We start from the raw sequence: 17,496 nt of genomic DNA on the forward strand, positions 1-17,496 counted from the left end.
AATATAGACTAGAAACAGAATATTGACTGTACTATGTTATGCATCGTGTACGAATACAAACCGTACCAATGAAAAAATAAAAAAAACTGAAGTTGTTTTGCATTCGTGCATATTTTATTAATGAGAGTCATCGGGGGGTTATCAGGTTTTGGTAGGTGTGTTTTGTACCTTTGAATTTCCATAGCGTCAATAACACACCTTTAGTTTAGTCTGCCCATCTAGTTAATGATCAGTGAGCTAGATTGGCTTTCATCCATTCTGGTTGGTGGTGGAAACATCAGGCCAGATAAGACTCTAATCGTCATCACTATCACTAATGTTTATCCAATGAGAATGAGAAAGCCTTTCATTTCCTCCAGACTTTGTCGATAGTAAACCATCACAGGCAGAGGTTGCTGCTGCCAGAAACTCCTTACATCCTCCTACTTCCATCTCTCCACTGGAACTAACACTCCATACGCACACATGTGTAAGACAACAAGAGAAATGTATTTCCAAAGAAAGAGCTGGACTTGGTCCGTTTTATTGTTTACACTTGCTGCTTGCATGGTAGGTCTTCGATTTTCTAGATGTAATTTTTCTGAGTGACAGAATCCTCTCATTACAAAATATGTGAAACTCTTTTATATGTTGAAATTACGATGTGAAGGGTTTTGGCTGTAACTGTGTAGTTATGCTCTATACTTTATTTGTGGGATATGGATCAATAACTTGAGTCGGAGTGATACTTGCAATAATGATATATTGAAATATGGATGGATTTGCGACAGATTGCTGACACTTGTCTAAAAAAAACAAAAAAATGAAGATTTAAACATTTATGTCTATGGTCTTTGATGGTTAAACTGTGGTTAAAATCAGTTTTCCATTGATATACATCTAGAATTCACAATCTCTAGCTTTATTAAACACTGTCTGGCCTTAATTGTGGCATAAAATAGATTTCTAATTGTATATTTTCTTATCTCATTTTATTTATGTTTATTAGTTCACAATTTTTTTGAATCATTTCAGATTTATCTAATTTTGTGAATGTGAAACAAATATCACCTCATATGATCACATCCACACTTTTTCTTACTGTGGAATGTAAGGCAGAAGAAGTGAGTCAAGCAGAACAAGACACAAAAGTATCATGCGTCTTAGAAAATATGTTTGGGCAAGAACTATGATCATATTAAGCTTTTAAGCATATTAAGCTTTTCTAATTCCTCCACAGTCATGGAAGAGTACATTACAATATTCCAACCTTGGAAAAGTAATGAAAATCTTTAAACATAATATAAATTCACTGGTTAAAAAATGTGGGGCCTCTGTAAAAATAAATGACAGTTTTTAATCATTTAATTATATTACATTTCATTTTTATATTAAGGATAAATTATTATGAATAGAAAATGTAAACAAATAAGTTATTTAACTAATATTAGTTATTACATCGTATATGATCAATCTGGTAAATTATTGTTGCAAATTATAAAGAAAACATTTCACTTTAAATTTTTAAGAAAAAATAAACACATGCAGAGAAACTGTAAAACTCTGAACTCGGAAAAAAAGATAATTATTGAGTTCTGAGATGTGCTAAAGATTCATTACTACAGCAGATCTATAAGATATTGTAAGGATTACCTAAACATCTTTATGTATGTCATTTCTCTGTTTACTGAAGGTTCTCGCAAGTGCTCAGCATGAACCAGGCTACTGCTCATTCTACGATGAGTGTGGCCTAAACCCTGGAGTGGAGGGGGCTCTTATCCCCCCTAAGGTACCCTGTAAGGACTACAGAAAAGCTGTGAATGTGACAGGAGACCACTATGAACTTTTCAAATCCGTGTGCCCAATGTTGGCTCATGGTGAGGGTGAAACATTGGGCTGCTGCTCCATCAGACAGCTCACAGCTCTACAGGGCAGTCTGACGCTGTCCAAAGCTGTGCTGATCCGCTGCCCGTCCTGTGCTGACAATTTTGCGCATATCCACTGCGCCACCACCTGCAGTCCCAACCAAAGTCAGATTTTAAAGATTACCAAAACTGCAAACATCACGCAACCCACTGGCATTGTCAAGGAAGCTGTGGTGGGTTACGAAGCTTACATATCCACAAACTTCTCAGATGCATCGTTTAGGTCCTGCAAAAGTGTACGAATCCCAGCCACCGGAGGCTACGCCATTGCCACGATGTGCGGCCGCTATGGTTCGACACTGTGTACGCCGCAACGCTGGTTAGATTTCCAGGGTGACTCGAGCAATGGACTGGCTCCTCTGGATATCAACTTCATGCTTTTGTCAGACAGTCAGACCGCTGGACTCCCCCCTGGAGCAGTTCTGTTTGCAGATAGAGCGTTAAATTGTAACGAGACAACAGCAACAGGTGGTGAGGCTTGTTCCTGTCAGGACTGCGAACAATCCTGTCCAGCTGTACCACAGCCACCACCTTTACCAAAACCATTCATGATTGGTCAACTAGATGGTGTCCTTGTCATCAGCATCACAATCTTCTCCTGCATCTTTTTCCTTATTATGTGTTATGTAGTTTTAGAGTTCATTACCCACATCCAAAAGTCAAAGGGCACTCAGAAGAGCAAGAGCACTAAGGACCAAAATGAAAATGAGATTGAACATAAAATCAGTTCTAAAGATGTTACATGCTCTGATAAAGCCAGTCTTGCCACTCAGGAGTTCCTGGGATCTCTTTTCCAGACCTGGGGAACCATAATGGCGCGATATCCTCTGATAGTACTCCCAGTCTGCCTTGTGGTTGTGTTGGTATTTGCAGTGGGAATAAAAGACATAGAGCTCACCACAGATCCTGTCCAGCTTTGGTCAGCGCCTGAAAGTCGTGCCATGCGTGAGAAGGCCTTCCATGATGAACATTTTGATCCATTTTACCGCACCAATCAGCTGATCCTGATCGCTCCAGACCAGCCCAGTCACTACTATGACTCCTTACTCTTTGGCGAGCAGAACTTCAGCGGTATCATATCTAAAGGTAACATTGCCTCAAAATGAATTTATCATGAAAAGTGTCGAAAGCATACTATTTAGGTTTACACAATCTCACAATGTGTAGTAACAAAAGTAACAGATCTTTTCTTCGATCACCTGTTGAAAAACAGGTTCACCTGAGAAATACAGAATATTAAAAAAGACCAAAATTTTAGAGCAGGAACTTGTTTCTGTCTTTTTATTAGAAGTGTATGTTCTTTCATTAGATTGTTGTTTTGTTTTGTTCATGTTTTTGAGAGGGCTTCAATATTACTCTTTGTATATGCACGTTTTTGTCATTAAAATTCAGCTTAAATTAGAAAAACAATTCGGTTAAAACCATATTTAGACACTTGTTTCATGTGTTCACAATCACAATATTAACTCACCCCAGCAGTGAACCGTCGAAATTCCCAAACGTAACGAGGACCCGTTGGTTTGTTCGACTTGGCGAGTTTGATTCAAGCTCCGAAACAAAATATTCGTACGTTTCGAAAGCAGCCATCACCAGTATACTGTTTAACTTTAGTATAGTATAGCTTTCCGTATATATTTGATCCACAATGCGAACTGCTGCCAAGAGAACCACGGTGAAGTTTGGATGTGTAGTTTAAATAAAGAATGTGCAGTGCAGTTGCAATATAATGACATTTATGCTTTTGTCATAGTCTATTCATGCAGTTTTTTTATGTAGAAATGCTTCCATTTTTATATTTTTTTTGTTCTTCAGTCATATTAAAATATACTGTGTACATTTCTTTCTCACAGATTTGATCATAGAGCTGTTGGAGCTTCAGAAAAAAATCCAGGCCATTGAATTCTGGTCAGATGATCTAAACCGCACTGCAAGTCTTAAAGATGTTTGCTATGCGCCACTCAATCCAGACAACCCCTCGTTAACAGACTGTGCTGTCAACAGTCTACCGCAGTACTTCCAAAATAGCATCGATAACCTGAACGCCAAAGCAAACATGACAGAGCTCGGCGTGACGAAGGAGGTGGACTGGAGGGACCATTTCATCTACTGCGTAAAGTAAGTCAGATATCTGTAGTTGTCACATTACCAAGACTGCACAGAGACATTTCCAGCTTTTTGAGGTTCCATTGAACAAGTTCCAAGCACTGAGACTTTTTTATATCACTTGCTCAGTGGGATTTTTCAAGCACAGAGGCTGTAGGTTACATTGTTAAGTAGGTGGCGTCAAGTGACTCCTTGAGTGAGCCATTAAAAACACGATTCATTCAGGAACAAAATAAGAACTGGCTTAAAGGGTTAGTTCACCCAAAAATGAAAATAAGCCTGGGATTTACTCACCCTCGAGGCATCCTGGGTGTATATGACTTTCTTCTTTCAGACGAATCCAATCAGAGTTATATTAAAAATTGTCCTGGCTCTTCTAATCTCTATCATTGCTGTGGGTGGGTGTTTCTGTTCAACAGTCCAAAAGACATCAAATAAAGTGCGCGTATCCATAATAAAATGTGCGGCTCCGGGTCATGAATAAAGGCCTCCTGTAGCGAATACATGCTTTTTGTAAGAAAAAAACACTTGTCTCTCACTTCATCTAATGGTCATAAGTGGAAGCCGTTCTGGCAGATGACGTAGGACGTTGGCGTTGCATGAACACGGAGAGAGAGCAAAACTGGGTTTCCTTTGCTAAAGTAAGGAAACTTTCCTTCCTTTGCTCCTGTAAACAAACTCGCAAGATTAGCATATCTTAGAGGTGCGCACTGCGCAAAAGTCCTACGTCATCTGCCCGTAACAGCTTCTACGTACAACAGATAGCGGACGTGAGAGAAAAGTGTTTATTATGTTTGAAATATGGATATTTATCTTACCAAAATGTATGGATTCGCTACAGGAGGCCTTTATTCATGCCCCGGAGCCGTATGAGGCCCGTTTTATTATAGATGCGTGAGTTTTATTTCATGTCTTTTGGACTGTTGAACAGAAAAACCCACCCACTGCAATGATAACGCTTGAAATAGCCAGGACAAGTTTTAATATAACTCAGATTGGATTCGTCTGAAAGAAGAAAAAACACAGGCTAATTTTTGGGTGAACTAACCCTTTAATTCAAAATTTGTAGCGTACTATTATGATAATATACTAATACTACAGTATAAAATCTATATGAAAGCTTTATACATCAGAAATAGTAAGAGTAGCATACAATTAAATTTTGAATTCAGTCACTGTCTTTCCAAAATCACATACTCTCTAAGTTGGTACTTCTTTTGAATAAGTATGTGCCTTGCAAATATTAAAAAAAAGGTGTGCTCTATTTAGAATGAATGTGTGTAGTGTGAATGTAATCTGGATTTACTATGCCTATTCAGATACAGCAGTAACTGGCTCCTATTTAGCTTAATAAGTGAAAGTGACGTGACATACGGCCAAGGATGGTGACCCATACTCAGAATTTGTGCTCTGCATTTAAGCCATCCAAAGTGCACACACACACACACACACACACCATGAACACACACCCGGAAGAGCAGTGGGCAGCCATTTATGCTGCGGCTCCCGGGGAGCAGTTGGGGGTTTGGTGCCTTGCTCAAGGGCTCCTCAGTCGTGGTATTGAGGGTGGAGAGAGCGCTGTACATTCACTCCCCCCACCTACAATCCCTGCCAGACCTGAGACTCGAACTCGCAACCTTTGGATTGCGAGTCCGACTTTCTAACAATTATGCCATGACTTCCCAATAATAGCATACTATTATCTAATATAGAAAGAATTGTTAAGAGTATGCTATGCTAAATCAGTTACTGTATTAATGAGAGAGTCATCGAAACATTCAATCAACTATTTTGATATTTCTAAAACACTGATTCATGCAGGAACAAAATTCCACTTTTTGAGTGTGGCTTAATTTTGAAGTGTTTTTATTGGTGGAAATGTTGCTTAATTATGTTATTCTTGTTTGAACTGCTTTATAAAAACAGTATCACACAGAACATAATTATATTCTGCTTGCCCACAGCTCTCCATTATCATTTAAAGACATCACAGCTCTTGGCATGAGTTGCATGGCAGACTATGGTGGCCCTGTCTTCCCCTTCCTGGCTGTAGGAGGATATGAGAGTAAGACACAAATCTGGTGGCTAACATCTCACCATTATCTTTAAGAGTCACTGGGCTGACTTTGACTTTCTATTATATTTTCAGATGAGGAATTCACCACTGCTGAGGCCCTGATCCTTACCTTCTCCCTGAATAATTATGCACGAACTGATGTTAAATTTAAGGTGGTTCAAGAGTGGGAAAGTAGGTTCCTTAACATTGTGCAGGAATATCAGAAAAACCCGAACACAAACTTCACATTTGCCTACATGGCTGAGGTGAGCTGCTACTGACCATATGCTGTAATGATCAGAGATATCAGTGTTTAACAGTCTCATAATCAAACTGCCTGGTGCTCTGCAGAGGTCCTTGGAGGATGAGATAAACAGAACAACTGCAGAGGATATCCCCATATTCATGATAAGCTATGCTGTCATCTTCCTCTACATAGCCGTGGCTCTTGGGGAATATTCATCCTGCAAGCGTATCCTGGTGAGTGCGTTACAGAGAGGTTAATGGCCTACTGGGAATTTCCTCATTTCTGATAACGGGAATAAAGGAAGAAGCTTTTCTCAAAATAATGGCCTAATGGAAACTCCAGGATGTTTTAAGTGTTATGAGCATTTGAATCAATACATTCTCAATTAAAATAGTCTAGGCCTACTAACAGTTAAAATAAATAAAATAGATACAGATTTATTAGCTATAGGAATGTATTTTGTTAACAATATTTTTAATATATAAAATAGATTCTTTAACATGAATATGAATATACTTCTGATGTCATATACATAGTGACCATTTTTAACTGTTTTAAAGACTTATCTTCTTTAATGTTTTTAAAACGGTCCTTTTAAATATTGCCAAAACTATTTACTAATATTTACAGATGTGGAATATTTATGATATGAGGTCATAAAAGCATCATTAATAAAAGTGTCTGTGAAAGGCGCCGATAAGTAAAATAAATCATTTTTATTATTAATTATTAGTAGTATTATTCGAAAATAGTTTTAGATGGAGTACTGTACACTAGCATATCAGACCTCAGGATATTTCTCTTTCCATTAAAGTATTTCAGATAAACTTGCCTAGTTTGACAAGGTCATATTCTTGCTTTCTCAGGTAGATTCAAAGTTCTTGGTTGGTCTGGGTGGTATTCTGGTCGTCGGCTGCTCTGTCATGGCCTCAATGGGTTTCTATGCCTGGATTGGGTTTCCGTCCTCACTGGTCATTCTGCAGGTCGTACCTTTCCTTGTGCTTGCTGTGGGAGCTGATAACATCTTCATTTTTGTTCTGGAGTATCAGGTATGTTGAGTTTATTTCTTCACTCTTATTTTTCTTCATTTTTGTTGGTTATCTTTTGACATACTTCTAGTCAGCTTTAATCACATTGGATACTCTTAAGCACACTCTAAGTAATTCACATTTCTTAGCTACTGATTTTTTTTTAGAAAATTCAAATTTTTTAGAAATAAGAATAATTTAAGTCAGCAAGGAACAAGAAAGCATTAAATTACTCAAAAGTGACAAAAAAATTCTACTTCAAATTTTGAACTTTTTTTTCATCACCTAAATAAGGGTATCCTTGTGATTTGTCCTAAAAACAATTAAGCAGCTGTTTTCAACAATGATAATAATAAGAAATGTTTCTTGAGCACCGACATCGGCATATTAAAATGTTTCTAAAGGATCATGTGACACTGAAGACTGAGTATTGATGATGAAAATTCAGCTTTGCATTACAGGAAAAAATTCAATGTTAAAATATATTCAAAGATAAACAGTTATTTTGAATTGTAATAACATTTTGCTATATTGCCGTTTTTACTGTTTTATTCACTATATTTTACTTTAATACAGTATACTACTTTTTTTTTTTAAATCTTACCAAACGCAAACTTTTAAATGAATAATAGTGTATTTCTACCATTACATTCTATTTTAGAACTTAAAGATTACTTTGTCTCCACTACTAAGACTACAATTTCATAAAACATGTTTTCTTTCTGTCTTTTCCATGTTTATTCTCTATCAGAGAGATATGCGCAGACCAGGAGAGATGAGGGAGGAACACATTGGGAGAGTTCTTGGAAATGTGGCTCCCAGCATGCTGCTTTGCAGTTTGTCTGAATCTGTTTGTTTCTTCCTGGGTGAGAATCTCCTACTGATCTCAAACTCTGCTTCAACCCATAAAACACAAATACAAGAGAAGAAAATATTTGAATACATTTATGGATAGAAACCGGGAACATTAATTATATTGCCTGACCTTTACTCACTGGTGCATGTCAGCAAAACATGATGCAGTAGATTTGTACCATCCCAATTAAAGAGAGATATGATTCATGTGTAGCACAGGCGATAATGTACTTTCAGCTCCCGAATGAGTCACATATAATGCATTCACTAGGTTCAGATTAATGAGGAAACATATACGGCTGATTAAACACAGTCACGTTGTCTCTTTGCAGGTGCTTTGAGCACTATGCCAGCAGTGAAGTCTTTTGCCCTATACGCAGCACTGGCTGTGCTCATGGACTTCATTCTGCAGATGACCGCCTTTGTGGCTCTGCTCTCACTTGATGCGCGACGACAAGATGCAAATCGTTGTGAGATAGCTTGCTGTGTAACTGTTGAAACTCCACACCCGTCCGAACCCAACCAGGGCATCCTGCTCCCATTAATGAAAAAGTACTACGCCCCTGCACTGCTTAACCCTGTCAGCAGAGTATTAGTGGTACGTTGCTCCTTCACCAACAATGGTATTAAAGTGTTTCATCAACTACAGGCACTACAGGTCCCACGGTGGATTTTTATTAACTAAAAGATTTCAAGATATTTTTTTTCTTTTCACAAGAAACTTGGAGAACTTAGAAATTTAATTTACAGTGAATTACTGCATTTCAAATGTCTTATTTATAGATTTTATGGACTTAACTTTGTCCCAGTTCAAGAGTTCTTTTAGTTTTAAAATATGAAAATCCATTGTGAAGATGTAAAGTAATACATTCCAAAAGCTATAATAATCTAAAAAGAATTTAAAAACTAAAACATTTAAATGTTTTGTGTTAAAAATGTATATACATTTTGTACTGATCCTTAGCATTTTTTTTAAAACAGCCAACCTGCCACTAAATAAAGTTATTAAAAGCTGTAATTTAAAAAATAAAAATTATTAACAATAATTGTATTATTTTTTTTTCTTAAAGATAACTTCAACAGAACAAAGGAAGACATTGTATTTCAGTAAATATACCTTTACAATGCAAAACTAGTAAATGTGGCTAAAAGTGCCCATTGTTGAAGAAACACTCATTTACAGATTTTTTTTATTATTATTATTTTATTATTTTCTGTTATTATTTTATCTTTCTGAAAAAACAAACAAAAGTTGATATTGTGACTGTAAATGGAAGATTTTGTGTCCTTTACAGGTCCTTTTCAAAAAATTAGCATATTGTGATAAAGTTCATTATTTTCTGTAATGTACTGATAAACATTAGACTTTCATATATTTTAGATTCATTACAACACAACTGAAGTAGTTCAAGCCTTTTATTGTTTTAATATTGATGATTTTGGCATACAGCTCATGAAAACCCAAAATTCCTATCTCAAAAAATTAGCATATCATGAAAAGGTTCTCTAGACGAGCTATTAACCTAATCATCTGAATCAACTAATTAACTCTAAACACCTGCAAAAGATTCCTGAGGCTTTTAAAAACTCCCAGCCTGGTTCATTACTCAAAACCGCAATCATGGGTAAGACTGCCGACCTGACTGCTGTCCAGAAGGCCATCATTGACACCCTCAAGCAAGAGGGTAAGACACAGAAAGAAATTTCTGAACGAATAGGCTGTTCCCAGAGTGCTGTATCAAGGCACCTCAGTGGGAAGTCTGTGGGAAGGAAAAAGTGTGGCAGAAAACGCAGCACAACGAGAAGAGGTGACCGGACCCTGAGGAAGATTGTGGAGAAGGACCGATTCCAGACCTTGGGGGACCTGCAGAAGCAGTGGACTGAGTCTGGAGTAGAAACATCCAGAGCCACCGTGTACAGGCGTGTGCAGGAAATGGGCTACAGGTGCCGCATTCCCCAGGTCAAGCCACTTTTGAACCAGAAACAGCGGCAGAAGCGCCTGACCTGGGCTACAGAGAAGCAGCACTGGACTGTTGCTCAGTGGTCCAAAGTACTTTTTTCGGATGAAAGCAAATTTTGCATGTCATTCGGAAATCAAGGTGCCAGAGTCTGGAGGAAGACTGGGGAGAGGGAAATGCCAAAATGCCTGAAGTCCAGTGTCAAGTACCCACAGTCAGTGATGCTGGTGTTGGTCCACTGTGTTTTATCAAGGGCAGGGTCAATGCAGCTAGCTATCAGGAGATTTTGGAGCACTTCATGCTTCCATCTGCTGAAAAGCTTTATGGAGATGATTTCATTTTTCAGCACGACCTGGCACCTGCTCACAGTGCCAAAACCACTGGTAAATGGTTTACTGACCATGGTATTACTGTGCTCAATTGGCCTGCGAACTCTCCTGACCTGAACCCCATAGAGAATCTGTGGGATATTGTGAAGAGAAAGTTGAGAGACGCAAGACCCAACACTCTGGATGAGCTTAAGGCCGCTATCGAAGCATCCTGGGCCTCCATAACACCTCAGCAGTGCCACAGGCTGATTGCCTCCATGCCACGCCGCATTGAAGCAGTCATTTCTGCAAAAGGATTCCCGACCAAGTATTGAGTGCATAACTGAACATAATTATTTGAAGGTTGACTTTTTTTTTTTTTTTGTATTAAAAACACTTTTCTTTTATTGGTCGGATTAAATATGCTAATTTTTTGAGATAGGAATTTTGGGTTTTCATGAGCTGTATGCCAAAATCATCAATATTAAAACAATAAAAGGCTTGAACTACTTCAGTTGTGTTGTAATGAATCTAAAATATATGAAAGTCTAATGTTTATCAGTACATTACAGAAAATAATGAACTTTATCACAATATGCTAATTTTTTGAAAAGGACCTGTATATGCTTTTATATAACTAGTTTATTATTATTATTATGTCTTGTTCTCTTAGATGGTGGTGTTCCTTGCGATGTTCTTTGCCTGTGTGTTCCTGTCGTTCCATGTAAAAGTGGGCTTAAATCAGGAACTGGCCATGCCATCTGTAAGTACAGAAATACTTAACACTCTTCTAGCCTGGCAACAAAAATTACCAAATATGCCAAAATGCCAAAACAGTTATTAAATAAGTCGTTACAGTCTTAACGTTCTCTCTTCATCTGTGTGTAAATTTTATCAGGACTCCTACATGTTGGACTACTTCGCATACCTCTATAAGTATTTTGAAGTTGGTGTGCCCACATATTTTATCACGACCAAAGGGTTCAATTTCACCAGTGAGGAAGGCATAAACGCAGTCTGTTCCAGCGTGGGTTGTGACCAGTTCTCTTTCACCCAGAAGATCCGATACGCCACTGAGTACCCTGAGCGGTGAGCACTATATAAAAATATATATAGATATATATAAAAGCACTATATAAAATGTAATCCACAATAAATAAGTTTAAAATATACAGAACTAAAGTTATGTAATGTATTTTATAAATATTGACCTTAATTATAGTCTGTACATACAAGAAGCATGTGTGAGCACCAATACACTATATTTGGTGTTCTGTTATAGTACTTAACTACTGTGAACAAATCACTATATATAAAGCTGCCGATTAAAACTAAAATCTTGCTGATTGCTCTAGATCATACATGGCTATCCCAGCATCCTCCTGGGTGGATGACTATATTGATTGGCTGAACCCTGGATCCAAATGTTGTCGTATCTATACGACAGGCCCAAACAAAGATGAATTTTGTCCTGCCAATGAGAGTAAGTGTTACTATATAATTTAGCAGTTTACACTTAAAGCATTGTTGTTTATTGTGTGTGTGTGTGTGTGTGTGTGTTTCCATGCAACATTTTTAGAGAACTAAATATAAACTTATTTTTACAGCGGGTCTCTTCACGTGTACCAAGAAGTGTATGCGTGCACCCCAAAATGGGGTTCTGCGACCTAGTGTTGAAGATTTTAACAGATTCCTGCCAGACTTTCTTAGCAACAGACCTGATCTACAGTGTCCAAAGGGGTAAGAAAAGCAACTAAACCAGACACCTGAAAGATTAAACAGAATGAATGTTAAGAATAAAACATGTTCATATGCTTTCATTTCCAGTGGTTTGGGAGCTTATGATAAAGCTGTGATTAGAGACAAAGAAACTGGGGAAATAATAGGTGAGATGCATGAATGAATTGTATGTGTAACAATTTGCATTCACCTTCTAAAGCAGTGGTTCTCAAACAGAGGACCAGGGCCCACTAAGGACCCTCACGATTAATTTAACTAATTTAAAGTAAGACAAAACAAGTTTATTTCTTATTGTAATTCACCCCTTCAACAAGCGCTTTTTTTTTTTTAAAGAACCAGGATTACCATGGAAATATGAAGTTGTTTAATTTTAATAATATGATTTCTAGATCTGGAAATTGTCTATGAAAATGTCCTTGGGCAATTGTATAATGAATATAAATTTTTCTAGTTATGTCAAGCATGAAATATATTCCTTATCCTTAATTCTCCAGTAAACTATGAACAGCTGGAAAAGTCATGGGGCCTTAAATATTGTTGTGAACAATGGGGAAATTTGAGAACCACTGATTAATAGAACTGTTTAGTCATGACCCTGTTGAAAAATCCAGCATATGCTGGTTAGGTATGTTTTGAATCATGGCTGCTGGTTTAAGATGGTCCTGAGCAGGAGCTAGTTGCTTAGGACCAGCACATGACCAGCTTAAACCAGCTCAAACATACCTAACCAGCATATGCTGGTTTTTTCAATAGGGGACATCAATTTGTAGGCTGTTTTGCATGGGTTGTCATCATAAATTGAAGAATAGCAGTTTCTGGTTTAAGAGTAAAATCTGTTGTTAAAATTACTAGATTAAACATTAATGTTTTGCTCTATAACATTAGTTAAACACTGTCATATCTCAAACAAACTTAAAATTGCAAAAAATTTGCCAAGCCACAACGACTAGAACAGTTGCTATCAAGCAAGTAAACTCACATCCTTGTGGTAGTTGTAGTCCTTATTTAGTGACTTGTTCACAATGTTTGAGTTATGACTATAATTTATGTTAAAGAATAAAACGTGACAAAGCCACAGACTCTATATAAAACACATTTAAGTCTTTAATTCATTATGGCATCTCTCCGCTTTTCAGCATCTCGGTTCATGGCCTACCACACTCCTCTGGCCAACTCTGAGGAGTTCACGGGAGCACTGGAGAAGGCCAGAGAACTGGCACATAGCATCACACTGGCCATGAGGAACGTCACAGGCACCTCTGAAGACTTTGAGGTCTTCCCATACACGTAAGTGTCCACTTCTAATCCTCCCTTATCTTTCTACATTTACCATCCTCACCCTTGTTGCTTCTTCTCCCAGATAAGAAACGATAATCAGTTAATGTAATACTATTGAATGATAACGTGTCCTTGAGCTACTTCATAAATTGCAAACCAGCATCACGGATCCTAGAGCTACTTCGTATTTTTCTGCCTACTACACTATATTGTATAGAAGATTACTTAAGTGTACTTTAGTAGAGGTCACTTTCATGACTGTGTTTTAACTACACTTTTTAGTGCACTTTTCTCTCAGCACTGACTCTGATCTTTTATTTCGCAGTGTGACGTATGTGTATTACGAACAGTATCTGACCATCGTGAATGAGGGTTTGTTCAACATCGCCGTGTGTTTGCTCCCCACATTCGTTGTGTGCTGTATCCTGCTCGGCATGGACTTGAGATCCGGCTTTCTGAACCTGCTCACCATAGTGATGATCACTGTGGATACGGTTGGCGTCATGACGTTGTGGGGCATCGACTTCAACGCTGTGTCGCTTATCAACCTTGTGACGGTGAGTGGTTCAGAGAAACTCTGTATGGTCTGCATGTTTGCACTTCATACTTCCGGTAGTCAGGATAACATTCTCATCTTACTATGGGTTTGTTTTTCAGGCCGTTGGTATATCAGTGGAGTTTGTGTCTCATTTAACACGCTCCTTTGCTCTCAGTATTCGCCCTACGAAGGTGGAGAGGGCAAAGGAAGCCACAGCTAACATGGGCAGCGCGGTGAGTACCACAAACACAAGCATGTTGAAGCTTCCTCAGTTATGCATTAGTTCACATGTCCAGTTATTGTGTTGTTTCATTAGTGTGTATGTTCTATTTCCCAGGTGTTTGCTGGAGTTGCAATGACCAATCTACCAGGAATAGTGGTGTTGGCATTTGCTAAAGCACAGCTCATCCAGATCTTCTTCTTCAGACTCAATTTGGTCATCACTTTGCTTGGCATGGCCCACGGCCTCATATTTCTGCCCGTGCTGCTCAGTTTCTTAGGTATGTGTAGTTTCTTATTAAAGTATGCAGTCTTTATGCACACGGTACTCAATCCCAAAGAGCTTAAGTTTAAAGAGACTAGTTAAAATTCTAAGTATTGTAATTGTACTGGTTTTAAGTATCCCAAAATGCAAATACAAAATTGATTGGTCAGCCAAAATGTAAAAGTTTTTACACAAAAACCACACACACAACACTAAACTATTGACCAAAAATGTGTATTGCATTTCAAATCTAAAAACACAGACTATGAAAAATATATAGGAAACATCCAGCAAGAACAGATAAGGGAGAGACATGTCAGAACAAGAGTTGGATCCATGAAGGATGACAACAACAACAAAAAAGTATATACATATATATATATATATATATATATATATATTTAACATTACCACAGATCACTTGATGAAATAAATGAAACATAATGAGGCAACAATGTATCATTCTACAGTTTGAATAGTTACACAGTTTAAAGTGTTATTTAGAAATAAAGTATGGCAGTATAATAGTTGTTTAATATTAGCACATTGCCAAATAATCTGTTATACATTAAGTATCATTAAATATGGTGGTATTTATTAAAATTTTGAAGCTTTGATTTTTACATTTCCATTTTAAATGTAGTTTAAATAATTTAGTAATTGTATATGCTTTTGACATTTTTATTTATTTTTTCATATTTTTCCATTAAGCTAGTTAGTTATTTTTAGTTTTCTGTCATTTTAGTACCTTAACTTCAGCTTATTTTATGTCCAAGTTTTTTCATGTTGTATTTTATTTTAGCTTTATTTTAATTACTTGTATTAATTTTAGTGCTACAAAATGATTAATCGCGATTAATCACATTTAAAATAAAAGTTTGTTTACATACTCTATGTGTGTGTACTTTGTATATTTATTATTTATATACAAATGCACACATACATGTATATATTAACGAAACAATATGTTAGATTTATATATAAAATATTTGTATTTATATATAATTTTTATACAAGTATAAATAAATATACATACAAATATTTTTAATATATACATAGTGTGTATTTATATATACATAATAAATACAGTTGAAGTCAAAAGTTTACATACACCTTTCAGAATCTGCAAAATGCTAATTATGTTACCAAAATAAGAGGGATCATACAAAATGCCTGTTATTGTTTATTTAGTACTGACCTGAATAAGATATTTCACATAAAAGATGTTTACATATAGTCCTTCGGGTTACAAGTCCAACTCTCTATTGTCCTCTGTGTGAAAAGATGGGTTTCAAAATCATACAGTCATTGTTGGAAAGGGTTCAAATACACAAAAATGCTGGAAAACCAAAGAATTTGTGGGACCTGAAGGATTTTTCTGAAGAACAGAAGGCAGTTTAACTGTTCGGGACAAACAAGGGACTCATGAACAACTATCACTAAAAAAAAAAAAAAAAAACACAGCTGTGGATCATTCAGGTAGCAGCACAGTATTAAGAATCAAGTGTATGTAAAATTTGAACAGGGTCATTTTTATAAATTCAACTATTATTTTCTCTTGTGGACTATATGTAAATATATTTTATGTGAAATATCTTATTCAGGTCAGTACTAAATAAACAATAACATGCATTTTGTATGATCCCTCTTATTTTGGTAAAATAATTATAAAAATATATAAAAAAAATCTGATTCTGAAAGGTGTATGTAAAGTTTTGACTTCAACTGTATGCACAGCACACACACAGAGAGTATGAAACTTTTATTTTGAATGTAATTTTAATTAACGGGTTTGCAGACTTAATTATATTCAATTACAATAAAAGAGCAAGTTAAATTTAGTTAATAAGAAAAGATGTAGCAAGCACTAGAATTCCGTTCTAAACACTTGAAGCAACCAAATATAATCTGGTGTATTAGATCAGGGTTTGATTACACTAAACTTCTCATCTGTCTGTGTTGCTCAGGTCCTGGTGTGAACAACGCCGTTCTGCTACAGATTCAAGAGAAGAAAGCCAAGGAACTGGAACTCAAGAGCAAAGCCACATATGACAACATTAGCTTCGAAAATCATGAAAAGTCAAATGGCGAAATCCCCGCAGAGCCCTCATATCCAGTAAAGGCTGATATTGTCCCCAAGACCACCCAAGAACCCATCGAATATGAAACAGACTTTTTGTAGCTCAAGACCTCTTACAAACTGCTCTCCCTCTTCCTTCCAATTCATTTACCACTACTATTACACTGAATTGGTATTATGAGAGATTCCTCCGAATGAAGGGATCACCTGCCATTACTTACACTGCAGCACGTGAGACCTGAGGGAAAAACAACCAATTACAGGCTCAGAAACATTATAAGAATCTCATCTTTCTATGTCAGCTCTATGCCTCCTTAAGTGGACATTATAGCATAGCGTTACTGCTATAAAAAGGTCTATTATCTTCTGAAGATATTCATGAGAGATGTTCATCTTTACCAGTGATTATCTTGCCCAGGTCACACCCGACACAAAGTGATAACGCACACAAATGAAGAGCTCAATTCCACGGTGTTAGAAATAAGGAAATTAGTACAATAGTTTAGAATTTTTTTATTTTTTTATTGTGTAATATTTGTTAAATGTTATATTTAATTTTGTTGTTGTTTAGGTTGGATATTGTCATTTTTGCATGCAACTAATTGTCTTTTGAGGACAGAAACACGTAACTTTGAAAAGCAGGAAAAACTCAAACACTCCAGTATAAAGAGGATCTGCTCTTGTATTATAAGTATTACTGTAATAATATTAAATGCACTGTGTATTTCTACATTCTGTATAAATTCATTGAATGTTCAATATTATCTCAATAGTTCAATATCTAATCTCTGCATTCAAAGTTTACCGTTTACTGTTAAAGTAACCATAAAACACTTTTACAGCAGTTTATTGCCTGTATGATTGTAGGCAAACTAATATTAATATCAGAGGCAATCAAAGAACCTTTTTGTATGTTT

At 36.6% G+C, this 17,496-nt stretch overlaps 1 protein-coding gene across 1 annotated transcript; it reads left to right on the forward strand.

The window, feature by feature from the left end:
* Nucleotides 1–486: 486 nt before the first annotated feature.
* LOC306848112 (NPC1-like intracellular cholesterol transporter 1) lies at nucleotides 487–17,309 on the forward strand (the record flags this gene model as incomplete). The annotated part of the gene is made up of 19 exons (XM_079382465.1): nucleotides 487–549; nucleotides 1,673–2,990; nucleotides 3,755–4,019; nucleotides 5,972–6,072; nucleotides 6,157–6,329; nucleotides 6,415–6,543; nucleotides 7,177–7,359; nucleotides 8,090–8,204; nucleotides 8,526–8,791; nucleotides 11,133–11,222; nucleotides 11,358–11,548; nucleotides 11,815–11,942; nucleotides 12,067–12,199; nucleotides 12,287–12,345; nucleotides 13,336–13,486; nucleotides 13,803–14,034; nucleotides 14,135–14,248; nucleotides 14,353–14,515; nucleotides 16,467–17,309. 19 exons carry the CDS (start codon nucleotides 487–489, stop codon nucleotides 16,679–16,681), a joined length of 4,089 nt encoding a protein of 1,362 aa, XP_079238591.1. The 3' UTR covers nucleotides 16,682–17,309.
* Nucleotides 17,310–17,496: the final 187 nt, after the last annotated feature.

Source organism: Barbus barbus (genome assembly GCF_936440315.1).
Source record: "Barbus barbus genome assembly, chromosome: 28".
Classification (NCBI taxonomy): domain Eukaryota; kingdom Metazoa; phylum Chordata; class Actinopteri; order Cypriniformes; family Cyprinidae; genus Barbus; species Barbus barbus.